The sequence below is a fragment of the Agelaius tricolor genome, unplaced genomic scaffold, assembly GCF_023055355.1.
Source record: "Agelaius tricolor isolate 1412-34295 unplaced genomic scaffold, bAgeTri1.0.p SCAF_5, whole genome shotgun sequence".
NCBI lineage: Eukaryota > Metazoa > Chordata > Aves > Passeriformes > Icteridae > Agelaius > Agelaius tricolor.
In genome coordinates this window covers 54,822,335-54,849,196 of record NW_027269265.1, presented here as the reverse complement: position 1 = coordinate 54,849,196, position 26,862 = coordinate 54,822,335, and the positions used below count along the sequence as shown (strand labels likewise).

At 44.3% G+C, this 26,862-nt stretch overlaps 2 protein-coding genes across 4 annotated transcripts in view; both read left to right on the top strand.

Moving 5' to 3' along the window:
• Positions 1–7,063, top strand: part of CAPRIN1 (cell cycle associated protein 1) — a 30,200-nt gene extending 23,137 nt beyond the window's left edge. For 2 of the 3 annotated variants that reach the window (XM_071428318.1, XM_071428320.1), the window contains 3 exons: positions 699–799; positions 1,188–1,251; positions 1,922–4,163. In XM_071428318.1, coding sequence (XP_071284419.1) covers positions 699–799; positions 1,188–1,251; positions 1,922–1,986 — 230 coding nt within the window. In that variant the 3' untranslated portion in view covers positions 1,987–4,163. Of the gene's footprint in view, positions 1–698; positions 800–1,187; positions 1,252–1,921 lie in introns of all 3 variants that reach the window. The other variant, XM_071428319.1, reaches the window with a different exon arrangement.
• An 872-nt stretch (positions 7,064–7,935) lies between these two features.
• Positions 7,936–26,859, top strand: NAT10 (N-acetyltransferase 10). Its single transcript, XM_071428317.1, has 28 exons — positions 7,936–8,813; positions 10,289–10,380; positions 10,755–10,926; positions 11,219–11,341; positions 11,671–11,732; positions 11,973–12,087; positions 13,454–13,561; positions 14,082–14,215; positions 14,583–14,676; positions 15,040–15,138; positions 16,104–16,240; positions 16,332–16,456; positions 17,399–17,549; positions 17,938–18,034; positions 18,940–19,056; positions 19,157–19,258; positions 19,372–19,446; positions 19,887–20,003; positions 20,174–20,307; positions 20,773–20,821; positions 21,512–21,605; positions 21,702–21,812; positions 22,119–22,291; positions 23,010–23,129; positions 23,701–23,799; positions 24,172–24,245; positions 25,329–25,412; positions 26,434–26,859. The coding sequence occupies exons 1-28, from the start codon at positions 8,706–8,708 to the stop codon at positions 26,525–26,527; spliced, it is 3,060 nt and encodes a 1,019-aa protein (XP_071284418.1). The 5' UTR covers positions 7,936–8,705; the 3' UTR covers positions 26,528–26,859.
• Positions 26,860–26,862: the final 3 nt, after the last annotated feature.

Below are 26,862 nucleotides of genomic sequence, written 5' to 3'. Positions count from 1 at the left end.
ATAGGCTGGTTTATGTAGAAGTACAAGAGTCCAAAAGTCACTAGGCCAAGGGGATTAACAGGACTGGAGGAATGATAGTAGTAGTAGTAGTAGTAGATAGATAGAATGTAGTTCTGGATAGAAAAGAGAACGTTCATGATCCCTGGACCTTACATGTGTGGCTGTCAGTGTTTCTGCAAAGAGGTTTATGTTAGAATAGGACAGAGATTTCCTTGTCAGGTTTTCTGGGATTACTTATGGACTCGGGTACTGTCTTCCATGTTCTCTTTCCCTTCTGTGGCTGGGGAGTAGAGAAGAAATATGTGTAATAAAAATGCAGCTGATTGGAGTGTGAATGCAGTAATCACAGCTGGGACATTTGCATCCTACCTAGGATCATGTTTAGCTCTGAACTGAATGTTCTGTAAATCAAACCTCAGGTTTGATTGAACTGAGAAATGCAGTGAATTCTGAGAAATGCACTGAATTCTGCCTCCTCCCAGGCCTTATGAGGTGTTCATTCTATTTCTTGTGATATATTAGCTCTGATGTTGGAGACATTTGCTTGATTTGCAGGTAAACAGCCTTTCCTAAAGGGATGGGATTTTTTTAAGGTTTAGGTGAAATGCTGTTGCTGCTTTTCTTTCTATAGTAGCAGAAGGTCAAATATTAAGTGCAGCTTTGATTTCCAAGTGAAAGATTTGTGCCCTGTTTCTTAGGGGGATACGATGGCTACCGTCCTTCCTTTTCCAACACTCCAAACAGTGGCTACACACAGCCCCAGTTCAATGCTCCTCGGGATTACTCAAACTACCAGAGGGTAAGCTACCTGTGGGGAGGGAAATAACCTGCCAAAAGCACTCAGAGCTGGTAGTGACATCTTCCTCTGCGACTTCTTTATTGCTCAGGAAGACAAACTGCCCCTTTGTAGTTTGGAAAATACTAAATGCATCTGTTTATATTTCTTAGTTATATTGAGCAATACATCCTGTAGCTAGAGAGAGCATTTGTCACTGCATATTTTATTACAGCTGCTAGGCACTAGTGGAAGTAAGAGTTTATTTTTTAAAGATTATTTTTTACTAATAAAATGTTACATTTTGAAATTGCAGGTGTTTTGTCAGTGCACATTGTTCTAAAAGGTCCTTGTTTTGCTGGCAATTAATAACAGGTTTTATGTTGTAACTTTTTAAATTTCTTTGCTTCAGGATGGATATCAACAAAATTTCAAACGTGGCTCTGGACAAAGTGGACCTCGGGGAGCTCCTAGAGGTAATTTCCTGAATAATAGGGAATAATTGATTTGGGTTGAGTGGAAGTTTCTGAGCCAACTTTTAAAGTTCTGCACTTAAAAGCAACCTCACTCCTTAGTCAGCAGCGCACAATTAAGAATAAGCTGACTTGAATTATTGGGATCCTGTGAACTGGTGGTGGAAGTCAAGTTGGCTGTTAAATGAGGAATTCTTGGAAAAGAAGCTAAAACATTGAGATATAGTAGAACTACCTATCTGTCTTTTATTAATGAAAGCCTTAGGAAACAGACCCGACAGACATAATGAGGCTGTAGTTAAGTTTCTAAATTCTATTTTCATCACATTTCCTCAGGTCTTTTTCTTAGAACATTTTTGATGATGAGACTGTTCTGTCTCCATACAGACATTGCTGTGAGGGCAGCTCAAGGCTGTGCCTTGCATCTGTGAAACCCCACTTGGTAGTTCAGTTTTGAGGGTATTCAGTTTCTGTCCCTGCCTTTTGTCCTGAAAGCCCTGAGGTGTGGAGCTGAGGCCTCTGGAGTTCAGTGCAACATTGGGCTGTGCTGAAGCTGAGAGTGTGTTTTAGGAAGCACAACAAAGTCTGACTGAGTTCAGAGCAGAAGATTTAGGACTATTTTTAAACTAACCAGCTTTCCTGCAGAATTCAACCCCCTCTTTGTGTTTTCCAGGTCGTGGAGGGCCCCCCAGACCAAACAGAGGGATGCCTCAGATGAACGCTCAGCAAGTGAATTAAACACGTTCACAGGATTCCGTTCAACGCCAAAAACACGCTGGCCAGTGTACAATACATGTTACCAGAAGAGTTATTATCTATTTGTTCTCCCTTACAGGAAGTTTGTTGTAAAGGGACTATTTTCATTACCCATAATGACAGGACTGCAGTTGCCAGCTTTATATTCCCTGGATATTGAAAGGAACGAAACAACGTTTACTCTGCATGTTCTGTCCTAAGCATCATCTTGAGCCTTGCACATGAGATTCAGATTCCTCACCCTTGCTAAGAATAAAGCAAAAAAGGCAATTTTCAGGGTGATCCAATCTCCATGGTTAACTGAAGTGGCAGGAAAAAAACAAAGACTCACTTCTGTCATTTAAAAGTGATTTAACAAAATTCAGATAAAATCTGCAAATTCATAAAGATTTTCTGTGGTGGCAGTTAAAAAAAAAACTTAAATGTTCCCATGAAAAGATGGAAAAGGTGAAGTGTGGCTTGGTAGAAAACTACATTTCATCTTTTTCTTACTAAATCGAAGCACTGAACAGTTCAAGATGTGTAGTGATGCAATTGCCCTAAATAGACAGGTGGGCTTAGAGGCAGTTTGTGACAAAGAAAGAGGCACCCTTAGCTGCAGCACTCCTCATCACCAGGGCCCTGATTCCTGTGGCTATGGAGTTAAGAGCGCTTGCATAACTGCTAATGTAACTGTGTAATTAATTTTTTTTTAGGAGACAAGGTGAAAAAAAAAAAAAGAAAAAAAAAAAGGCTTTGATTTGGCACTTGGACAAAATTTTGCAACAAATCCTGAGCTATAATCTGGATGGCCACTGTATATTTGATGTGAAGTATTTAGATATCTCTTTGAAACACTTTTAAGTTTCTTTGATAGCAATGACTTTTGTAAGGATTGGTATTCTCTATCATTCCTTATGACTTGCACATTGTCTGTCACTAATACTTGACCTTGCTGTATTATCACCTGAATAACTGATGCCGGTACTGATGGAAATCCCTAATGGATAATCATAACACTTTTGGTCACATGTCCTTTTGTCTTTCCTGCAGCCTTGAAGGTTTTAAGAAATCTCAAATGCCCGCTGCTGCTGCCCTTCCAATTGCTGTCTTTTGAAAGCACCAGTCTGTGTTTGAGTTGATTTCCCCTTTTCAGGGAAATGACAGCCAGCAGTTACAGTTCTAATGGTATAAGCAAGATAAATAAAACATGTTTATAAAAATTGTATCCTGGAACACTGGTTTTCAACGGCTGAAACAGATTCAATGTGATGGGGTAACATTTCATAAGGTTTTTTTTTCTTTCTTTCTTTGGTTTTTTTTCCCCAATAGTCTCTTTTTCCTGACTAGATGTAAACCCTCCTCCTGTTTTTCTGGTTTTATTCTACTAGCTGTGACTTCTGGGAAACTTTTCTTTCTGATGGACTTTTCCTTTTTTTTTTTTTTCCTTCATCAAGGCAGCGATGTATAAAAGAAATGGCATAAGCCTAGGAGCTGGAAAATACCAAGTCTTATTCAAGTTTTACTGCATCCTTGTGGTATAATCTTAGGAAAAATCACTTGTGCCTGCCTTTTGCGCACATGCACTCTCTCTGCAGTGGGGAGAATATTTTGATAGCTGCCTCCATAGAGGTGTTGGTAGTTCTGTTGCATTCTATAGCACGTGTGAGAAGAAAAGTGCTATATTCTCTGTTAAGTATTGCTCATCAAATAATTCCTACCTGTGGAAAGGTGAAATTGAGGAACAGCTGCGTGGTGTTTAACTGTTCTGTACAAAACTGAAGGTTGTTTTCACTCAGAGGGTCATTTCTACTTTGTATCACAACTGAACTTTCAGAACTTGCAGTCAGATACTTTTGACTTCGTTGTGAAGCAGTCTGGAACTCCATACAAATAGGTGGGATATCACTTTTCCATGTCCTGTATGAAGAGCACAAATGAAAAATGTTTTCACTGCGGGAAGTGATAAGCTTGTGAAGACCATATTCCACACCAGGCATCCTGAAACGGGGCTGATGTCTGGAAGCAGCAGTTTGAGTCAAGGCCTAGAACATTCCTAAACTGCAGTCCGGTGAGAAGTTGCTGTTCTGTGTGTTTTTTAGGAAGCTATTACTGAGATAATAGTCCCAACTGTTTTTTAACTGGAAAAAAAATAAAAAGACAAACCTTTTAATGTTGAACTGATGTAGGAAAACAGTGAATTCTTTTAATTATTTTGTTTTTGTTCAGGCATCAGCTTTTAAATGGTTGGTGGAACACAAGCTGCTCAGCTTTTTCCATTGCACACCAGATGCTCCTTAAGGAACGAATTGTAGTTTGTCAGTAAATGTGCACCATACTCAATCAGAGACCTCTGAATGGATCAAAACATTCCACCTTGAGTTTGGGGGGTTGGTTTGGGGTTTTTTCCCAACTTGAATTTATTAATAAAACACTGGGCCTCTTCATAGAGAGACAAGTTTTTAAACCTCCTGTATGCCAGTGGCCTTTAGAGGAGAGGTGGAACAAGTCCCTGAGATGTGAGCTGGGAATCTGCACGGAGCCCTTTGATCTCCACCGTGGTGTGATAAAGTCCTGAAACATCAGCTGGAGTCACCCTGTGCACCCAGAGCCCTCGATGCTCTTCTGGCCTGCTCAGGGCACCTCTCAGTTTTTACTCCATGGCTTGGCTCTAGTCTGAGCTCCCTCCAGATCCCAAGCACTCCTAGGTGGGTTTCTTTTGGAAAAGGTCCTGTTTAGAGCAAAGACTGTTGCCAGAAGTTAATGTTGAAGCAAAGCTGTGGCACTTTGGGGCTGGCTCTGCTGCTGAGCCCCTTAGCCCCTTCTGGATGCAGGGATGAGCTGTTTGTTCATGAGCAGCTGGGGTGTGATCCTGGGGCTGGGACAGGGCTGGGGCTGAGCCTGTCAAACCAAACTTCAAAACCAAACTTCTGCCTTCAGCCTCTTGCTTCCTCTTGGCTGCAATTCAAGGGTTTCTGAGCAAGTGATTTTTAAATCCCTGAAGTATTTCACATCTTTGTATGGATTGTTACTGTGTCTGGGGAATTTGGATCCCTCCTAGGCATCTTCCTTAGTGAAAGCTGGCCCAGAAATCATGAGCTGTTGTCTTGTACCTGAGGCCAGCCTGCTCCTGAATTTTACTCCTGTGTTTCTGCTGTGTACAGGCTGTTTTCTAAGAACAGTTCACCAGTGCAGCTTAGGGATTTTGCTGTGGAGAGGGTTCTAAACATCCCTTATCCCCTGTTTTCTTCCCCAGATCCTGTCTTTTGTATGCAGCAATCTCTGAATCATCAGGCAGAGTAGTTGGAAGAGGATTGTTGGCTTTTGTTACTTAACCAGGCAATGTATCCTGCTGGGCCTTAACTCTCAGAGAACCCCCTGTCCTTAAAAATGTGTCTTCTCAAAATGTCCCACCAACCTTAAGATTTTAGGAAGATTGGTTGTGTTCCAGGTCTTTGGAGAAAGGATCGAGCTTCCCTTTCTCCCAAATGGCATTTGAGTAGAGAGAAGTTACTGAAGAGGCTCTAACTGCAGATAAATACCTCAAAGATGATCAATTATACTGAAGTTCTTAAAATTCATATGATTAAGAACAAATAGGGCAAAATCTTTGTGGTGCAGCAGAGCAAGATACAGAACCAGTTGGTTGGAAGAATCTTGATATTCCCCTCACCCTGTTCATGAGGCTGCAGTCACATCCTGGGAAATCCAGACGGTCCCTCTTGCTGATGTGAAACTGTTCTTGGGTGAAGTTTGTTGCAAAGTATTGGCATGGGTGCTTGAGCTGCAGCTGAGGTTTGTCACTGTGTGAAGGAGGCAGGTTTAGTTCCTACAATCTGGGCACCTGTTTCTCCAGTTTTCCATCTGCACTGAGCATGGATGGGACTAAAAGGTTTCCCTTCACTTGAGCTGGCAGCAGGGAACTTGCAGGGATGTGCTGGGAAGGTGCAGGTGTCCTTCACTGATGGCCCAGAACATCTGGAGAGCAAGGAAGAAATAAGCCCAGACAACAAAACTCCCCTGTTGAACTCAGAGGACAATTTCCTTATTTAAATCTGGCCTTAAATATATTTGTGATTATTGTCTGGAGTTTGCTGGAAGCTCCCTTCTAATGGTGTTTTTCCTGAAATGAGAGAATTTGTTAAAATGCATCTGAGCCCTCCAATGGTCTGGTCTGATCTTGGCTGTCGTGGAGGCAGTGGCACAACTTCAGGGAAGGACCTTTTGACTTTGACAAAAAGAAGGGAGCTTTGGGAACATTCCCTTCTTTTTGCCAGCATATTCTCAGTCGTGGAGAGGGATAATTGCTTAAACTGCAACATTTTCCTGTTGGCCATTTTTGCAGAGGGAGGGAGGTGGGGAAGGCCCTGCAGAAGTGTATTTTTGGTGTGATGTGTGGAGAGTGTGATGGGAAACTTCCTTTTCTAGACTGTTCATCTAAGGGCAGAGGTGCTATTCTGTGAACCACTTTCAGAGGCTTTTTGAATAGAATGCTATTAAAATTTGTGTCTCTCTGGTTCCAGCCTTAAGGGAGGGAAAGAAATCTATTTTCCAAAATCCACTTCCTAAAAGCCACTTAGACTAGCATGTAGGATATCTGCATTAGGAAAACTAGAGGCTAACTTGGCATTTGATTCTGAATTTAACTTTTTTTTGCTCTTGCTGCAGTTTTATTAAAAGCAAGATTCTCTTCCCCTCTCTTCTAATACTCATAGAAGAGTCAGAAGGGTGTCACTGGCTCGCTTCCAACCCTGCTGGCCCATTTCTACCCAAGGAAGGATCAAGAGGACACCTGGAATTTTGGTCTCAAGCTAAATTTTAGGAAATATCTGTTAGACTTTTAAGAAATGAAAATGTACTTCCTCTTTTGAAGCTCTTGGATTTTAGAATGAATTTTAGTAATGCTTCTAGCACATAAAATAAGTGTTGAGAATTTTTAGTTTGTTGTCAGGTTTAAATTTTCTGATGGCCTTAAACATACCTGTATATATGTCTTTGCAGTTCTTAAACTCAGCGTTGGAAACAAATTGGTCCATGGCTTATGTAAACACTTGACAAATAAATCTATTTAAATGTTTTATGTCCTTCCCTTTTAAGCAAATATTTCATACCTAAAGGGATTGTCTTGCTACACTTCTGTTGCATTGGTGGTTTTGTCTCAGTGACTGGGTTTAACTGGGTTCACCTAAAAGAAAATTGTTCTACAGCCTTTATGATTATTAATTCAGTATTTTTATCATATTTTTGTTATGTTTTGAAACAACCCCAAATACATCCAGTGGTATTAAACACATTTTTCCTACGCTGTCACTTGGTTTTGAATACTTCATTGTTTGAATGTTCAAGTAAAAAAAAAAAAAAAAAAAAAAAAAAGCAGTATTCAAAGCTAAGAATAAATCTATCTATGCAAATAGCCGGGCTCAACTTTGGTATTGAAAGGTTAGAACAGCTTGAGAATAAAATTCCATGTTTCTGAAACCTTACTGGAATTTCAGCTCAGGTTGATAAATCATTTTCTTGCTGCTCCACGGTTGTGCAGCTTGGGATTTTGTAGGGAAAACTTTCCAACAGCTCTGGTGGATTTATTAAGAAGCAGAGTTAAATGTCAGCAGCTCCCTCCTCTTGTTGAGGAGCAGGATTCCCGACATTGATATTCCTTGGGGGATGGCTGAGTGTCCTGAAACAATGAATCCTAAAGATTTGTTCTTTCCTGGATGTGTTCTGTTTGGTCTCTGCACTCCTGTTTCCTTGGGAAAACTAGCTCCAAATGCCCTTTTAAATATATATATATTGTTTTAAATATATATTTGTATATATATATATTTATATATATATTATATATATATATATATATTTGTGTATATATATATATTTGTGTATATATATATATGGTTTTGTCATCTCTCCCTCTCCCCCAGGAGCAAAGGCCACCCAGACTCAGTTGGCAGTTGTGGAAATGGAATTATCTTCATAAAAATCAAAATTTTCAAATTTATAAAACTTGTTCTTTGTGCCCACATGCCTGGAGGGGTCACAGGCAGGATTTGTTTAGAATAAATCATAAAAAAAATAAGGGAAGGGAATTTCAAAGAAATTTCAAGGAAAGGGAAGGAAATTTCAAGGAAAGGAAATTTCAAGGAAAGGAAATTTCAAGGAAATTTCAAGGAAAGGAAAGGAAATTTCAAGGAAAGGAAAGGAAATTTCAAGGAAAGGAAATTTCAAGGAAAGGAAAGGAAAGGAAAGGAAAGGAAAGGAAAGGAAAGGAAAGGAAAGGAAAGGAAAGGAAAGGAAAGGAAAGGAAAGGAAAGGAAAGGAAAGGAAAGGAAAGGAAAGGACAAAGGAAGAGGAAAGCAGTGGGCGGTAGGGGCTGCTCCGTGTCTCGCAGGGATTTGGGAGCTGGCTGGGCACAGAAGTCCTTCCCATGTGGAAAGCTACTTTCAGTTACTCTACTTGAGAGCTCGACACACAGAGCAGTGCATATGTGTGTGTTTTAGGTGTGATTTTACAGAAATGCGTATTTAGAAATACACCTGGTTCGCGCAGGCGGCCGGCGCGGGCAGCCCCGGGGTCCTCCCACACTGCGCGGCGCTCGCGGCCGGGCCCAGGCGGCTCCCACGTGGTGCGGGGGGAGCGGGGCCGGGGAGGAGCCGCGGGGAAAGAGCCGGGAGAGCTACACGAGAAAGAGCCGGGAGAGCTCCGGGAGAGCTCCAGGAGCCGCAGCCATGCAGCGCCGCAAGGTGGACAACCGCATCCGCGTCCTCATCGAGAACGGCGTGGCGGAGCGGCAGCGGAGCCTGTTCGTGGTGGTGGGAGACCGCGGCAAGGACCAGGTACGGCCGTGCCGGAGCCGCCCGGGCCTGCCGCAATCCCTCAGGGACTGCTCCGCTCTGCTCCAGCGGGAATTGAACCCTGCCAGCCCCAGGCAGAGCAGCGGGGCCTGAGGGGAGGGAACTCGCAGGGACGGTGCTGGAAATGGTGTGTGAGACCCCACCTGAGGCATCTCCTGGCTGGGAAGCTCCTGAACGACAGTGAAGCTCAGGACAGGCTGCGGTTTTTGGGCTTGGTTTGGTTTTTAACTTGTTTTTTAACTGTTAAACTTTCCGGCCAGCTGGGGTTTTTTTTCCCCTCGGCTCTGCCCTGTGGTGGTTTCTCTCTGGGAGTGGGCTTTGAGTTGTCTCGGAGATGAACCTGCTCGGTGAAGTTGTGTGGAGGAAATTTAGTGCTAAACTCGTTTTTCTTCGGGAACTCCCGCCTTGTGTTTTTCGAGGGGGGAGGGAAAGAACAGCTCGGCAAACCCACGGTGGTTTAGGACAAGTTTATTCACGAAATCACAGAGTTGTTCAGGGTGGAAAAGCCCTCCGAGATCGCTGAGTCCAGCAGGGACAAAGCAGCCACTAACCCATGTCCCCACGTGCCAGATCTGCGTGGCTTTTTAATCCCTGCAGGAATGGGGACTTAACAGCCCACTCAGGGAAGAGATTTTGCCTTAAAACCAACCTCAACCTCCCTGAGGTTGAGGCACAGCCTGAGGCCATTTCCTCTCCTCTTGTTCCTGGGAGCAGAGCCTGACTTGGCTGCCCCTTCCCATCAGGGATCTGTGGAGAGCAATAAGGTCCCCCCTGAGCCCCCTTTTCTCCAGGCTGAGCCCCTTTCCCAGCTCCCTCAGCCATTCCCGGTGCTCCAGCCCCTTCCCCAGCTCCATTCCCTTCCCTGGACATGCTCCAGCCCCTCAGTGTCTTTCTTGCAATGAGGGGCCCAAAACTGAGCCCAGGGTTTTTCCCTGCCCTGTGCTGAGCAGAGGGGAGCAATCCCTGCCCTGCTCCTGCTGCTGTTCTGTTCTAACTGCTGTGTAACTGACAATTAATTTATCTCTTGTCTGTGGGCAAATAAAATTAACTAATTATTAAAAAAAAAAAAAACCACCTTGGAAAAGAAGGAATTATTCAGGTGGCAGTAGAGGAATGTTGGCATTATTTACTGATGGGTTCTGGCATCTCCCAGCTCTGGTGGTGTTCACTGAAACCCTCTGTGGAGAATCCATATGAATGGGTTATCCATAAGAGACAAAACTGTGTTTAGCCTGGAATTATCAGTGTTGGTGCTGGCAGAGAAGGGAGCTGAGGACACAGGAGGTAAAACCCAGTGTCCTGCAGCCCTGGAGCAGGCACAGTCACAGCTTCACTTCCTGCCAAGGGACCCCTCTGTTCTCCACGGTGGAAATGCAGCTGTAAAACCAAGTTTAGAAGAACACTTTGCTTTGTGGTGTTCCCTGAGAGCTGTTTGTGAGTGCTCTGTGCCCTGGCAGGTCGTCATCCTCCACCACATGCTGTCCAAGGCCACGGTGAAGGCCAGGCCCTCTGTGCTCTGGTGCTACAAGAAGGAGCTGGGCTTCAGCAGGTGAGAGAGCCCTGGATCCTGCTGCTCCCTGGGCAGCCAGGGCTGCAGGCTGAGGGGAGGGCTGGGAGGGGAAGCCAGGGCTGTTCCTGGAGCAGCTGGGGGAAATCTGCTCTTCCAGGAGTGAAATGTGGCTTCCATAGGAGAGTTGGCACTGACAGAAAGTACCTCTGTTTTTTCTCCTTTAGCTCCAATACTGACTCTGCTGCCCTGGGCCAAACTCCCTTTTTAACCTTTTTTAACCTCAAAACTTGGGTTCCTCATCTGTTTTGCCTCAGTCATACTTAGGACTGAGCTCTGACTTCTAGGCTCAGCCTGAGCACGCTTCCCTCAAACCCTTCCCCAAGAAAACTCCTGTATGGTTTTTTCCCCTCCAGCCACAGGAAGAAGAGGATGAGGCAGCTCCAGAAGAAGATTAAGAGTGGAACTCTGAACATCAAGGATGATGATCCCTTTGAGCTGTTCATTGCAGCCACAAACATCCGCTACTGCTACTACAACGAGACCCACAAGATCCTGGGGAACACCTTTGGAATGTGTGTCCTTCAGGTCAGGAGGGCCTTGGCTCCCTAAAGGGCTCTACAATAATCACTTGAAATGTTGCAGGAATGGGGTTTGTTGCTTCTGTCACTGCAGTTTTGGTGGCCTTGCTTTTCCCTCACGAGTGGTGTGAGGGTGAGGTGGCCTCGTTGGTAGGAGTTGGAGCAGGGCATTGCTTAGTGCAGATTTCAGTGGGAATTAAACTTGGAGGAATAAAGCTTTTAGGCTTTCTGTGCCTTTCAGTAGGAGCCAGCTGCTCTGCTGGACTCTGGGCAACTCTGAAGTTCTTTTTACTGCCCAGGATTTTGAAGCCTTGACTCCAAACCTGCTGGCCAGAACTGTGGAGACAGTGGAAGGTGGTGGAATTGTGGTGATCCTGCTGAGAACTATGAACTCCCTGAAGCAGCTCTATACAATGACCATGGTATGTGCAGCACAGTGGGTCTGTTCTCTACCAGCAGCTGCATTGAGGTGATACTGGGTGGGTGTTTATTGATTCTATTGTGGGCTGTTATCCTCCTCCCATCATCTTTCCTGCTCCTTCATTCAGGAGTGGGAGGAGATGGGATGGGGTTTGTTACACTCGGGCATTTCTGAAATGCTGCAGATGTGGGTGTTTCACCACAAAGTCAGGATCCTGTCTGGGATGTGCTGTGGATGGAAATGGAGAGACAGGAGTGGGAAAGAAGGGGTCACAATCCTGTAAATGTCACTGTCACATTTTCTTTCTGTTTTCTTCCCTTTTTCCTTCAGGACGTTCACTCCCGGTACAGGACCGAGGCCCACCAGGATGTGGTGGGGAGGTTCAATGAGAGGTGAGTGGCTCAGAGTGCAGAGGAGCTGGGCTGGCAGCCCAAGGAAAGCACAGGAGCAGCACTGGCTGTTCCTGGTGGGAAAACATCCCAAAGGTCTGCATTGGAACAGGCCTTTTCCTGGAAGCTGGAATTGCAGCTCAGCTGTGGGGAGCTGTGAATTCTCTGTGTTTAGAAGAGAGTTCAGCTGAACCACCAGGGAGTGCTGCTGGTGATTTTCCTGAGTTTTCTCTGCCTGCCCAGGTTCATTCTGTCCCTGGCCTCGTGCAAGACCTGCCTGGTGATCGATGACCAGCTGAACATCCTGCCCATCTCCAGCCATGCTGCCAACATCACTCCTCTGCCCCCCCAGTCCCAGGTCAGTGAGTGATCCCAGCCCTTTGCCCTGCCACAAATCCCTCTGAGTTGGCCACAGAGTGTTAAAGACTTAAAAACAGGGAATGGTTTTGTTTTGTTTCACCCCGATTTTTATCGAAGGATGGCATTGCAGAGAGGAAGCAGAACGTTCTGCAAAAATTACGTGGGTGAAGCTTGGGAGCTGTTTTTTCTATTTTCTGCTTTTTTTTTTTTTTAATTTTCTGTCCTATCACTTTTTGTGCTTGCCCATATTTATTAATTTTCCCGTACTGCTCAGCCCAGTGAGGTGGATCTTGATTGTGGTTGCATGGAGGGATTTCAAGCTGATGGACAGAGGGGACAAGACCAATAAAAATACTTCTTTGGCATTTGGAGGGTGGGAGAGCACTTTGGAAGTAAGTATATTGCAGGCTCATGACACAGCTGGAAGCTGTGGCAGTTGTTTCAATTTCTGAGTTACACATGTCACATTCCAGGAAGAATTCCCTGAGGATAATCCAGACACATATTTGCACTCTTAGAAGTGTATCCTTTTATCGCTTCCAGTTGTAGACTGCAGTAAAGTGGAACCAGTTTTAAACAGAAATCTTGAAGCATTTAAACTGTGCTGTGTGGCCTAAGAAATAACCAATTCAGCTTCTGTCAGAGATGGTAAAAACATTCTAATAGTGCTTTCTAATTGGTTTATTTATTTATTTAAAAATAAATAAATAAACCAACCTCCTTTAATCATTAGGACAACACTGACAGCAGCACAAATGCTTATCTGTGGGCTGGAGAGGCTGGTGCCTTTGGAATTTTAGGTGACAACCAGAAAAATCAGCCTTCATTCCCATCTAAAACTGGTTGTGTTTGTGTCCAAGTTTATTGTTTGGCTATTTTTAATTTTTCTAATTTTCTAAAAAATTTTTATGGGCTTTTTTTTTTTTTTTTTTTTTTTGTATTGGTGCTGGAGTAGTTCTTCCCCCTGCCTGGACACTGCATGTGAGAAGTGTAACAAAGATCATGAATGTCCAAAGACTAAAAAATTAATTAAATTATTTAGAGAACTCTTCTTTAATCTGTTTTTCCTATCAATGCCATTCTGTAATTACTATGTATTGCAAAATCCTTCCCTTTTTTCCCTTCCAAACCTGGGGAAGTCAGGACTGGGGAATCTCTTTGTGACCATTCTCCTGAAGATGCCTAGAAATTTAAGTATTAAATACATGTCTGTCCATAGAAATTCTCATGGTTTTGGGGAATACATTCTTGTGCTACCTTTTCCTTTGGGATCCTTTTCTCTGCCTGCCCAAAGGCGTCAGAAGACACCACAAAGGTAAAATTGTGCTGAAATACCCTTGGCTCATCCTGCTGTGTTTCTGCAGGAGGAGAGCCTGGGGCCTCAGGACTTGGAGCTGAGGGAGCTGAAGGAGAGCCTGCAGGACACACAGCCTGTGGGAGTGCTGGTGGATGGCTGCAAAACCCTGGATCAGGTTGGTGTGATGCCTCAGGTTCAGCTTTTATGTTTTTCAGAATCTGTGCTGCTTTAGTGTGTAGTTCTGTGCTTCATAGTAGGGGATAGTAAGCTCTCTTCACAGAGCAGGGAGACAAAACAAGGTAGGTAGACCAAGGATAAATTATCCAAATTTCAGGCCCAAGGTCATAAACAATGGCAGAATGAAGAGAGAAAAGCTGTAATTGGACAATTAACTCCAATATGCAAATGGAGCAGAACTTATAACAGTGAGAGACCCCATGACTGGTTATGCATTTTGTGACCATTTTGGGTTCATCTTGGGTGTAGCCCTGGCTGGGCTCTTGTGCTGCCCGAGGTGGATCCACTGAGGCATTTTAATAAATCCCTACTTTATTCTTTAGCTCCATCTAGCCTCTGCTCTAGGCCAGCCTCCCCAAGGCATCAGGTGTGCTGGCCAGAGCTGAGCTTCTCTGGGTGGGGCAGGTCCCAGAGAGAGGGAAACAAACTCTCTTTTCTGGGGGTTTTCTAATCCTCAGGCAAAAGCAGTTCTAAAATTCATTGAAGCCATTTCTGAGAAGACCCTGAGGAGCACTGTGGCATTAACAGCAGCCAGGGGACGAGGGAAATCTGCTGCTTTGGGGCTGGCCATTGCTGGAGCAGTGGCTTTTGGGTGAGTGATCTCCCTCTCCAATCCCCCAGGCCTTATCTGCATCCTTGAGTTTAAAAAAAACTCTAAACACAACCAAGATGACAGGATTGGAATATATTTGTAATTTCCAATCTTAAATGCCTCATTTTTAATCTTGTATCTTTTGATATAAGATTATATCTTGACGAGATTGTATCTTTTGGTCAAATTTTTCTTAAAACTCAAAATAATCACACATAAATCAAGATTATTGTCTGTAGGAATCTGCTGTGTTTTGGTTGTTAGGTAAAGTCAACCCCTCCTATGAAAAACCCATCCTGTTTAGTACTTATGTGGTAAAATTTGTTAGAAAAATCATTCAGCTCTTGTTTTGTTTTTTTCTCTGCAGTTACTCCAATATCTTTGTCACATCTCCCAGCCCTGACAACCTTCACACTCTCTTTGAGTTCATATTTAAAGGCTTTGATGCACTGCAATATCAGGTGAGGGGAGCAGACTATTTTACAATATTTTCAAAGCATTCCTGCTTAGGAAGTTTTACACCTCATCAGTGCTTTTGGCTACATATGTTTGCTACCAGCCTTTTTTACCATGTTCTGCAAGAAGAGGAATCATGGTAGAGTTGTGTTTCTTTCTCTGTCTTTAAGCAGGGTAAACCACTTCCTTTGTGAAGCAGATTTTAACATCAGTAAATAATTTCCCAGTTCTCAGGCCTTTGAAGCTTCTATATGAATTTTTTATTAGAATGTGAAATAACAGTGTCTGAGCTTATTTTGATGATGATGGTAAATTTTTTTTTTCTTAGATCTTAGCTTTTTATATTGTTTAAAAATATTATTTTCCAGGAGCACTTGGACTATGAGATTGTTCAGTCCTTAAATCCGGAGTTCAACAAGGCAGTGGTCAGAGTGAATGTGTTCAAGGAGCACAGGCAGACCATCCAGGTAATTGGCATTCTTACCTTTCCAGCTTTGTTCCTGGCTGTAGTTTTTGCCAGTGTTGAAGTTGTTTTGATTTTCAGCATGTTCATTCTGTGTGATGTGGAGCTGCCCTGGTGGGTTTTGCTGTAAGGCAGATCTTCAGGGAGTGACTTCCTCAAAACACCTTCTCTCTTTCAGGGAATAACTTGTAGATTACAGAGCTCCCTCGTGGGTTTCTCCCAAAACAAAAGCAGAGGAAGGTGAAAGGAGTGATGCCTTAAGTTTTAGCTTTCACATTTTTCAGATTCTGTGCTGCTTTAGTGTGTAACTCTGAGCTTCATAGTGTTAGTAAGGTCTCTTCACAGAGAAAATTCCTTTTCCAGCTTGAGAACCAAGGAGAGCTGTTACAGCCTCAGGCCCAAAAAGAATAAACAATGGTGAATTGAAGAGAGAAAAACAAGAAGGATGGGACTTCATAACCTAAAGCTGTAATTGGACAATTGACTCCAATATGCAAATGGGCCAGAACTTATAAAAGTGAGAGACCTCATGACCAGTTGTCCATTTTGTGACCATTTTGGGTTCATCTTGGGTGTAGCCCTGGCTGGGTTCTTGTACTGCCAGGGTGGATCTATTGAGGCCTTTTAGTAAATCCTTCCTTTATTGTTTAACTCCTTCTAGCCTCTGTTCTAGGTCAGCCTTCTCACAGCATCAGGAGCAGTGCAGGAAGAGGGTTTAGTGATTAGATTTCCTTTTATTTTCCTCACCTCTGCAGATGAATTCTTGTGGAGTTGTGTCAAACAAGATGTGTGAGCCTGTCATTGTTAGGGCAGCATAAACCCTCTCCTGACTTTCTGCTTTTCCACATCTCAGTCTCTGGCTTGGTGTTTGAGGAGAACAGCAAAGAGCTTTCCAAGGCCCCAGTTTTGTGAACCCTGGTGTTTCCCTGCTGGCAGCTGCTGGCAGTGACAGTGTCCCCTCCTTTGCAGTACATCCACCCTGCTGATTCTGTGAAGCTGGGCCAGGCCGAGCTCGTGGTGATCGACGAAGCTGCTGCCATTCCTCTGCCCCTGGTGAAGAACCTGCTGGGCCCTTACCTGGTGTTCATGGCTTCCACCATCAATGGGTAAGGCTGGAGCAGCCACTCTGCTGGGGCTCCCCAGAGCTGCCTGGTTCCTGTGGTTCCTGTTTCAGGCTCTCTGTGTCCTGGTTCCCAGGTACGAGGGCACCGGGCGGTCGCTGTCCCTGAAGCTCATCCAGCAGCTCCGCCAGCAGAGTGCCCAGAGCCAGGTGACCCTGACAGCAGAGAACAAATCCACAGCCACTGCCAAGCTCACCTCAGGTACAGCGTGTGAGAGCTGAAATGAGGGATGCAGGACTCCAGGTGGCTCTCTAAAATGCAGTTTATTCCATCCAAGAGGTTCCCGCAGTCCAGGGTCATGGAGGACAGAGCCTGTGCCCACAGCTGTCAGCTCCAGCTGCAGGCAGGCCTGGACACCCTTTGGTTTTGGTTACAATGCATTCTATACTTTTCTTTGCTGAGCATCTTTATACAGTAGAACCAATCTATACCTTAACTATTATCTATAGCCTATCATAACTACTATAAACACCATATTCATGTTACTATTCTCCAATCACTAAAAGTTAGTACATTGCAGTTTAAGCTAGAAGTTGTTATTCAGTTTTCTTGCAGTGGAAAATTCTGAGACCTTTTTTCTACTTTCAACTTTGCTGACTTGTTTGCCTGTGCTATCTTTCTGCTTGGTAAAAACATCTTCTTGTTTGGGGTGGGTTTATCCTTTGCATAAAAACCCCTTCTAACAAACATACCTTTTGCCTCCTTGGTTATCCAGTAAGGCTGGCTCAGCAATTCTTTTCTTCTATATCAAAACTTGCTTCCATCTCTATTCCTTCTTCAGATTCTACATTTAAAAATCTTTCTGCTAAGCATACCTATCTGTGAGACTTTCTTGTCAAACTTTCATCCTTCCCAACAACAGCACCTCTGGCCTGTGTGTCCCACAGGCCACACCACACCTGTGGGTGTCCTGGGACTGCTGCCATGGCTGTCCCACCCATCCATGTGCTTTACAGCTGTGGGAAGGGGCTTGTGTGGGGAAATGACAGAGCTCTGCTGGTTTTCCCTCACAAGTTTCAGATGGAAGGCTTTTAAGAGGTGAAAAATCAGCATCTGACAGTTGTCTGATCTGGGAGCCCCTCAGAGCACAGGGATCCTGTGGGGTGCTTGTCCAGCACTGAGTGTCCTTGTTAACCCCTGCAGCTCGCACGTTGCACGAGGTGTCCCTGCACGAGTCCATCAGGTACGCCCCTGGGGACCCCGTGGAGAAGTGGCTGAATGATCTCCTGTGCTTGGACTGCCTCAACATCACCAGGATCATCTCTGGCTGCCCTCTGCCAGACACCTGTGACCTGTATCCTTGCTGAAAGGTTCTCAGCCTGGCTCAGAGCTGGGATAAGCTCAGCACTCGGTTTTTTCCCTAAAACCTTGCTCCTGGAGTTAAGCTCTCCTGGCACTGGTGGTGGGTGCTGCCAGAACATCACCAAACCCCAGTTTTGCTGCAGAGACAACCTCAAGCAAGGTTGCATGAGGGAAAGCCCTTGTTGGAGTTACAAAAGGTTTATCTTTACAGGTGAAGGGTGTGAAAGCTACAAACACTGCCAAAAATAATTTATTCTTGTAGATTAAGCTGTGGAGTCTAAGAAGACAATCCAGTTTGTGGCCCAGATATTGAAAATAACCCCACAGGAAGCTTTTTCCTGGTTCCCTAGGAGGTTTTTTTCCTTAATCTCTGTGTTTAGATACTATGTAAATAGAGACACACTCTTTTGTTACCACAGAGCATCAGAAGTTTTCTTGCAGAGGCTGATGGCCCTCTATGTGGCTTCTCACTACAAGGTAGGGCTTGAGCTTCTTCCATCCAGTTTCATCCCCAGTTTCAGTGTGGAATTTTCTGGGGACAGAAGTGCTTGTTATGACAGCCTGATTGAGATTTCACAACAGCTTCTGTTGCTTCTTGTTGTGTACAGAGCTGTGTTCTCCTTTCTCTGAGATCTCTGCCTCAGTCCTGGCTGTTCACACTGGATTTCCAGATAGTCTGGAATATTTTTGCCTTGAGAAAAAGTGGAGACTAAAATTCTAAATGAGCCTCCAAGCCTGTCAGGATTTTATCAGTGCTGAACCTCATTTGCAGTTCTCTTTACCATGTTCTGGTGGTCTTAAGTTCATCAGGAGCAGTGAGAGACCTCTCTCTCTCTCTCCATTATGAGACTGAAAAGAGGAGTAATTCATCTCAAGGTTTCAAGACCAGGGTTGATCTGGTCATGTAAATATGAGTGAGCAAGTCCAGAAGAGCTGAACTACTGAGTTCTAAAAGCTTAAGAAGCTTAAAAATGAAATTAGGATTTGGTACTTGGGAGGTAAGGAGCTGTATGAAAATAGGAAGTTCAGGTTTGTACATATTAGAGCACAAGGTTTCCCTTGAGGAGAACAGATGCTGTCTGGGGATGTGACAGCCATGAGCTGGCCTGGTTGCCCCTCCACCCCTCAACACTGTATGAGTTCCAAATTTCTTAATAGCTCTAAATTTGGAAAATAGAGATTGTTTAGAAATCAGCTGGACTTTGAAGCTCTCTTCATGGAATAGCCATTTGGGTAACACTCTTAGGCACATTTGTGGCATTTTTGGGGTTGTCCTGTGCAGGGCCAGGAACTGGACTCAATCCTGATGGGTCCCTTCCAACTCAGGGTATTCTGTGATTCTCTGGACAGTTTTTGATCTTTCTGATGTCTTCACCTTCCAGAACTCCCCCAATGACCTCCAGATGCTCTCTGATGCCCCTGCCCATCATCTGTTTTGCCTTTTGCCTCCTGTTCCACCCACCCAGAATTCCTTACCAGAAGTCCTGGCTGTTGTTCAGGTAAGAGAATGACTCGAGTGTCAGTTTTGATCCTGGTCTAGTTGAGCAGGAGGCAGCATTTTGTGTGTCTGTTTTCATGGTTTTGTGTCTTTCCTGGCAGGTGTGCATGGAGGGAGAGATCTCCCGCCAGTCCATCATGAACAGCCTCTCCAGGGGAAAGAAGGCCTCTGGTGATCTTATCCCCTGGACCATTTCAGAGCAGGTGGGTGATTTGGCTGTGCACTGGCACCCAGGGTGTATTTCATGTATTTGTTGCCTCCAGAGTGCCCAGCTGTGTCCTTTAATGGGCTCTTTGTCTCTTTGTCCCTTGTGCAGTTCCAGGATCCGGATTTTGGGGGCCTCTCCGGCGGGCGCGTGGTTCGCATCGCGGTTCACCCGGATTACCAGGGGGTAAAGTACCTGGGACCAGCTCTGGTGGGGCCAGGGAAATGGCTCTGCAGGCAGAGCTCAGAACAGGGCAAACATTGCAGCTCCTCCAGTTCTTAGCATTTTAAGCTCAGGGCACCAAACCAGTGCTCCCAGAGCATCCTGAGCCACCGTACACAATCCAGCGATATTTGCTGTGACCTTACCAAGTGTTTGGCATTTTCTGAGTGCCAGAGTTAAGCCCCAAAAATTACTACACAGCCCTGAACTACCAGGGCTGATGCTGATTTCTTCTGTTCCTTCTGTCCCTGGAGCTGCCACGTGGCCAAAAAGAAGCATTTTTGCAGTCACTGAGTGATGTCTGCAGTGCTGATTGTTAATGGGTTTAAGGGGAGAACGTTGTTGCCCTGTATTAAAAATCAGAGACCTGGTTTTGCTTACAGTATGTTGTTGCTTCTTCACAGATGGGCTATGGCAGCAGAGCTCTCACTTTGCTGCAGATGTACTATGAAGGCAAATTCCCATGTTTGGAAGAAGAAACAGTTCAAAAGCCAAAAGAAATCACAACTGTGAGCAGTGAGGTATGGTAACTTTTTTCTATTTTCTGTCATGCTGAGCTGCATAATTTCCCCTGTAAGTCTCCACTCTGTAGGGAGGAAATACTCAGGTTTGATTTTCACAGAGAAGAAGAGCTTTAATTTGCAGCTTTCTGTGGGGATTGCTGCTAACCCATTCCCACTTTCTTTTCCAGACTGTTGGTTTATTAGAAGAGGTTGTGACACCCCGGAAAGATTTGCCTCCTTTGCTGCTCAAACTGAGTGAGAGACAAGCTGAGCACCTGGACTATCTTGGGGTGTCTTATGGCCTGACACCCAGATTGCTCAAGTAGGACATGATTCTTTTTCCCAGTTACATCTTGCCCTTCTTAAACAGATAATGAGCTTTACTAGCCCAGTTTTTCCAGGGTGTAGAAGTAAGAACAGCCTGTGATAGGTAGGGAGTGGTTGAATTCTCTTCCCTGTGACCTGTAGAAATGTGAGGTGCTGCTGACGTCAGAGCTGGTGGTTTTTTTTCCTGACTGATGTAAATGCCTTTCACAGCACCTTGAAAGTTTGTGCATTTTTTGACATTACAGCCATAATTTTTCACTCCCCTGAGCTGGACCCTCAGTCAGGTGGGTGCTGTTGCTGCTTTCTGACAGAAAGCTCATTTGCTCTGGTTGTTGGTGTGTCTTACAGACTTTTGCTTGCTCCTCACCAGCTGTCCTTGTACAGCAGATAAATTGCATTTAACCACAATTTATGACTTATTTAGCTCCATAATTCTCCTTGTGTTCCCTCTTTTGCCCAGGTTTTGGAAGCGTGCTGGATTTGTGCCAGTTTATCTGAGGCAGACCCCTGTAAGTACCACACTGTTCCTGAATGGAAGTCCAGCCCTGCTGAAATCCCTGGGCATGCATTCCAGTGGATTCTGTGAGAAGGGGTTTGGGGCAGGAAGCTTTGCTGAGGCTGCTTTTAAGTCTTGGTTTATGTTCATTTTTGTTCTTTGGGCCTATAGGTAAGGAGTAGAGTTTTAGGGTTGTGAATGTGGGCCTCCAAGTAGTTTGTACATAACAATTTAGAGCTGTTGAGGGCTATTAATGTGGTTACTGATAAAATAGCTGAGATTTACCAAATTCTAGAAGTTCATAGGTATTCCATTAAGTGGACATGGTCAGTAGCTGGAAAAGCATGCATATGGAAAAATAGCAAGTTAAATCTACTTATTTGTCAAGAACTTGAAGATAATCTTAGAAACCATTTAATTTAGTCAGCAGAAATGTCTGCACTTAATTTTCCCATCCAAAACAATGTCAATAAACATAGTACTAATGACAAGAAATAAAGAGCAGTTATGTTTTCTGATGCCTTCTCATCAGTGATCATAGATGAATTGTGAACTGCCTTGGAACAAAATAGAATTTGATGCATTTGTTGTTGTTGATTTAGAAGGTATTTCCCTTCCTCAGCTGAGCACAGAGTGCAAAAGGTTCAAATGGGGGTGATGGGAAATCCACCACAGAATCACAGAACTGTATCTTATTTATCAGAATGATCTGACAGGGGAGCATTCTTGCATCATGCTGAAGATGCTCAACGAAGAGGATTCTGAACAGGAACCTTGGCTCACTGCCTTCTGGAAAGGTAACTCTGATCCTGCTGACTCTGCAAGAGCCCTCTGGGCTGTTTGTTATTCAAGAGGTCCACTGGGCTAATTTATTTTGTCCTCCTGCCCTGTAGATTTTAGGAGGCGCTTCCTTTCCCTGCTTTCCTACCAGTTCAGCACCTTCTCTCCCTCCTTGGCACTGAATATTCTACAGAACAAAAATATCAAACAGCAGCCCCAAGCACGTGAGTACCCTGACTGGGACAGCTGTAAGTGCATAGCAAAGCATGGCTGGAGCCTGGCACCTCAGTTTGCTGTTTTCTCAAGATGTTTTAACAGGAGAATCCTCTGGGAGAACTTGGTACCTGTGGGGTTTTAGTGTCTGTGCTGGCTAGACGCTTTTTCTGCTGCAGCAAGGGAACAGCAAAACCAATGTGAATTGTTAAAGGCAAAGGAAAAATACTAAATACCTGAATAGATGCTAAACACTGAGGTCCTGGGTGCTCTGAGGAACATTGCCAACCTTGCTGTGTTTCTCTGCTCCCCACCAGCCCTCAGCCGTGCTGAGCTGGAGTCAGCCTTCATCCCATACGACCTGAAGAGGCTGGAGATGTACTCCCGCAACATGGTGGACTACCACCTCATCATGGACATGGTGCCCACCATTGCCAGGATGTTCTTCCTTGGCCAGATGGGAGACATCTCCCTCTCTGCTGCACAGTCGGTGTGTGTGGGTGGGGGGGAGCGAGGATTTGGGGAGAGCACGGGTGTGGGAACCCAGGACATCCCTCTGGCTGTCCAGAGCGGCCAAGAGCCCTGCCAGGGGGCCCAGAGAGCCTGGCACAGAGCCCAGAACACCTGTGGGTTTGATTATGACCCGTGGAGCAAATTACCAACCTTAGATGAAGATCAGCAAGCCACAACAGTTTCGGTAGAATAATAGTGAAGTTATCACAGGGTGGAAAAGTAGATTTTGGGGTTTCTAGAATGGGGTTCAGGAGGCAAGATGGAGGGATCTGGGTGTGTCCAGCCTTTCTCCTTCTTCTTCTTGGCCTCCATCTTCTGCTGAGATGTTGGCACTTTTAGACTGGTTAGAGTAGAAGCTCACTGTCTGACATAGGTGATAGGTATTGGAAAGTAATTGTAAACATTGTATACGTAGTTTTTAGTATAAAGACATAACACCACCCCGTGGGCAGGCAGAGTCCCTGGAACTGTCCTGCTAGACAGACCTCAGCAGGACAGGAGAAAAATTTTTACAGATAAGATGCAGTAAACAACCTTGAGAGTGAGAAATGAAGAGCTCCAACTCATTCTTCAAGCACCGGGCTGGGAAAAGAGACTTTTAACATCTCTCGGGGTCACAGCGACCAGCAAAAGATCCCAAGACATGGGGATGTGTGTCTGTCTGCTCTGTGCTGAAATCCCTGTCTCTTCCTCAGGCCCTTTTCCTAGGGATTGGCCTGCAGCACAAATCTCTGGACCAGCTGGAAAAGGAGCTGGAACTGCCCAGCAGTCAATTGATGGGGCTCTTCAACAGGATCATCCGCAAAGTGGTGCAGGTGGGACCATAATTCCAAAATTAACAGAAAATATGACACTAAGAGAGAGCTGGGTCAGTGCTGGGCATCCTTAACACATCCCCACTTACTGGCCATAAACTTCTTGGCAAGGTGGGGAAAATCCCAGGTGGAAAATGTGTGGCAGTGATTTAAATGCCCATGGTAGGGGATTTGGAACTGGATGATCTTTAAGGTCCCTTCCAACCCAAACCACTTAATGATTCTCTGTAGTGATTTCCCAGATAAGAATGCTTATCTTACGGTTTTCCATGTTCAAGTGCCCTGACCAGAATGCTGAGCAGACAATCCTTGTTGCCTGAGCCATTGTTCAGAGCATTGGTGGCATCTCAGCTTTCCTTGGAAAAAAACAAAATTATTTCCCAGTGTTATTTAGAGGTAGACCTGAAATCCACTGAAATAATTGTCAAGTTTTGGATCTGGTTCCCGGTTTTCTTTCTCTCTAAGGTTTAGGATAGCAAAGCTGAAGTCTGGATTTAGGAGTTCATTGTAGAGGTGATAAATGGTGTTTTAAAAACCAAGTCTTACTTGTGCTGGCTTGTTTCATTTTCAGCTCTTCAACACAGTCCAGGAAAAAGCTGTGGAGGAGCAGATGGCAGCAACAAAGGATGTTGTGATGGAGCCAACGCTGAAATCTTTAAATGATGATTTGGTAATTACAAACTTTATTCCTGGTTCATATGTAAACACTTCAGGGAGTTCACCTGAGGGCAGAAACATTAAATTTTCTTGGATGGAAAGGGTTCCACACCACATCTGGCACTGTAAGGGAGTTAAAACCTGACAGGTTTGCATTATGTGCAGCTGGAGTTGTGCTTTAAGCTGCAGTGTGGGGTTTTCACAGAAAATTACAAGTTTGTGTGTACAAATAACATAAAAATACAATTAGATAAAAGAAAGAAGCTAGTCAGAACCAGCTGATATTTGTTTTAGGGGATGTATTTGTGGGAAAAGGCATTTTCCTCTCATTACAAAGTCAGTGTTGCCCTCAGGAACTAAAGCATCTTGTGCTGTCCTGTTGCAGGAGGAGGCTGCAAAGGAATTCCAAGAAAAGCACAAGCAGGAGGTGATGAAGCTGAGGGAGATGGACCTTACACAGTAAGAATTCATCTGCCTGGGTCTCAAATCCAGTTTTTCCCTGGGTGGAATGCTGGGTCTTGCTGGGATTTGTGCACAAGGCTGTAGGTGCAGTAAGCCATCAGTAAACGAGAACCAGTGTGTATTGTCAGCAGTGGGTGAAACATAAAAAAACCCAAATCAACTCAAAAAGGGCAAGCAACCAGAGCTTTTACTTAAGTGTCAGCAGATTTCTGTCTTTCTGGAGCAAGAGGAGTTACAGATGCCACTGATTCTCTTCCCTCTCCCCTCCCACTTTTTGTCTTATGAACACTGCTCACTGTGCTGATGTCCCAGGGAAGTTGTCTGGCTTGGCTCTAAATTGGTCTCTGGTAAATCTGGTGAAAGGAATTATAGAATCTTTGGTTGTCATGTTTGGAGAAAGGACAAGAATGGATGTGATTTGAAGTGACTTGCAAGTCAGTCACATAAGGAAAATAATACAACCAGAATGTTTTCAAATTAATTCTATTTTATAGCATTGATAGTGCTGCATACCTTTTTGTCATTTTGGACTGTGTTTCTTTTTTTTTATCCTCAGCCAGAAATAGATTTTTGTTCTCCACGAGGAGAGAGAGACAAAAATCTATTTTGAATACTTTTCAATGCAGGTTGTAGAAAACTTGTGGGGCTTTATCCAACATTGTTCAGCTTTGTGGACAAAGCCTCATCTATTCCAAATCTCCAAGAGCTTGAGATGGAGAGCAGTTGCTCCATTTTACTACACAACTGCTTTGCCTCTTTAAATCTGGGTGTAATTTCCAGGGTGCTCGAACATCCAGAAACGGGCCACAGGACATGAGCTTATTTGAGTAGCAATTTTTGTCTTTATTTCTCTTTTTAAAAGCTCTTCACTTTTTCCCAGACTGATTTAGGAAAGCTGTCCCATGCCAGCTTTTCCAGCCTGACTTGGTGTGTGTTTCCCAAATCAGATTTGCTTGGGTGCTGGCACAGTGGCTTTGTTTGCAGAGTAGTGTGTGCCTGACAGTAGAAACACCTCTTTTATATGTTGTTTTCCTCTGTGCTAACAATTTGACCTGACTTTCCCTCCCCTTTCCCACTTAGGTACATTATCAGGGGGGATGATGAGGAGTGGAACGAGGTGCTGAGCAAGGCAGGACAGAACGCTTCCGTCGTCAGCCTGAAAAGGTAAAGGAACTTGAAATATTCCAGAGATCTCTCCTCTTCCTGCTGGCTTTGTTAAATGTTTTCCAAAAGAGTGAAGCCTAGGGGTTAAAAGTGAACTCAGTGTCCTGGCTAGATCCTCAGTTTTCCTGGGGGAATTGGGGTGTGAGCAGCTTTGAGCTCCACTACCCAGTGTTTGTGTTGCTCTAAGGATGGTCCTCTCTTCATTAACTTGTTTAATTCTGACTTTATTGCTGATGATCTGATCCTGATCCCACACAGAAGCTGGGACTTTTCGTCCCTTAGGTCACTCATTCCACCTGACTGCCCAATTTGCTTTGGGATCTAACACTGAGTGGGAGCACCTGGAGGTGCCAGTGGAGAAAATGCAAATTCAGGAAAGAATTCTTTCAAATGTGAGCTTGAGCCTGGAAAAATGTCTGTATTTCTGCAGTTCCTTAATTCTCATCTATCTTCTTTCTTCTGCCATGCCCAGCATGTAATTTTCCCAAATTTTTCCTTGGGGATTTATAGCTGAGACTTTCCTGCTCACTTATTTCCCCTTCCTGGAGTGCCTGACAGCTCAAGTAATTATGTGATCTCTGTTCCACCTTTTCATGGTTTTTTCTATCAATGCTGAAGCTGTAAGTTTCCAAAAGCCTTCCAGGAAGGAGAGAGTCTTAGCAGTTGCTGTAAGATATAGATCAGAGCTTGGAATTCTGTTGTGTTGGCTTGAGTCAGAATCCAGTGCAGGGACAAAATTGAATGTTTAAAACAATCAGTAGTTTCTCTTCTAGGTACTCTAAAATCTAGATGCCCCATGTAGGAGAGATAAAGTTTTGAAAAGCAAAGACAAGAGCTAAAAATCAAGATCTTCTGCGTTAGAGAATCTCAGGACACTATAAAATCTAAGTCAGGCTCTTCTTTGTGCTTTTTCTAGCACCAAGTTTAAATTTTCTCCCTCACTCTTATATTACAACAAAAATTTCCCTGCAAGATGGCAATCCAATGTATTTTTAACAGATGTTTTCTTCCTGTTTTCCAGTGAGAAGAAAAGAAAACTAGAAACAGCACGAGGACCCAAGCAACAGAAGAAGTTTAAGAAAACTAAAGATCTAAAGCAGAAGAGGAAAAAATGACTTACAAGCCAATCAATGAACTTGAATGAACAAGTGCTGGGTCTGTACTTAAAAAGCCCTGTTCTCCTCTAAACCAAGAGACTATTTTGGAGGGAAGAAAAATCCTTAGTCATTTTTCAAGTGTTTGTATTGTGGGAAGAGCAGCGCTCAAGTGTTTGTGTGAAGATTTTTATATGAAGGGTGACTGCAGAGGGTGACTGAGCAACTGGAATGCACTGGAATGATGAAGGTGCTTGAGCAGCTCCAAAATTCCCATTGCAAGAGGGCAGATCTGTAAACTTCCTGCATCTTAATGGTTCTGTGGTTCATTAAACAAGAGTTTGGACAACAAAGGA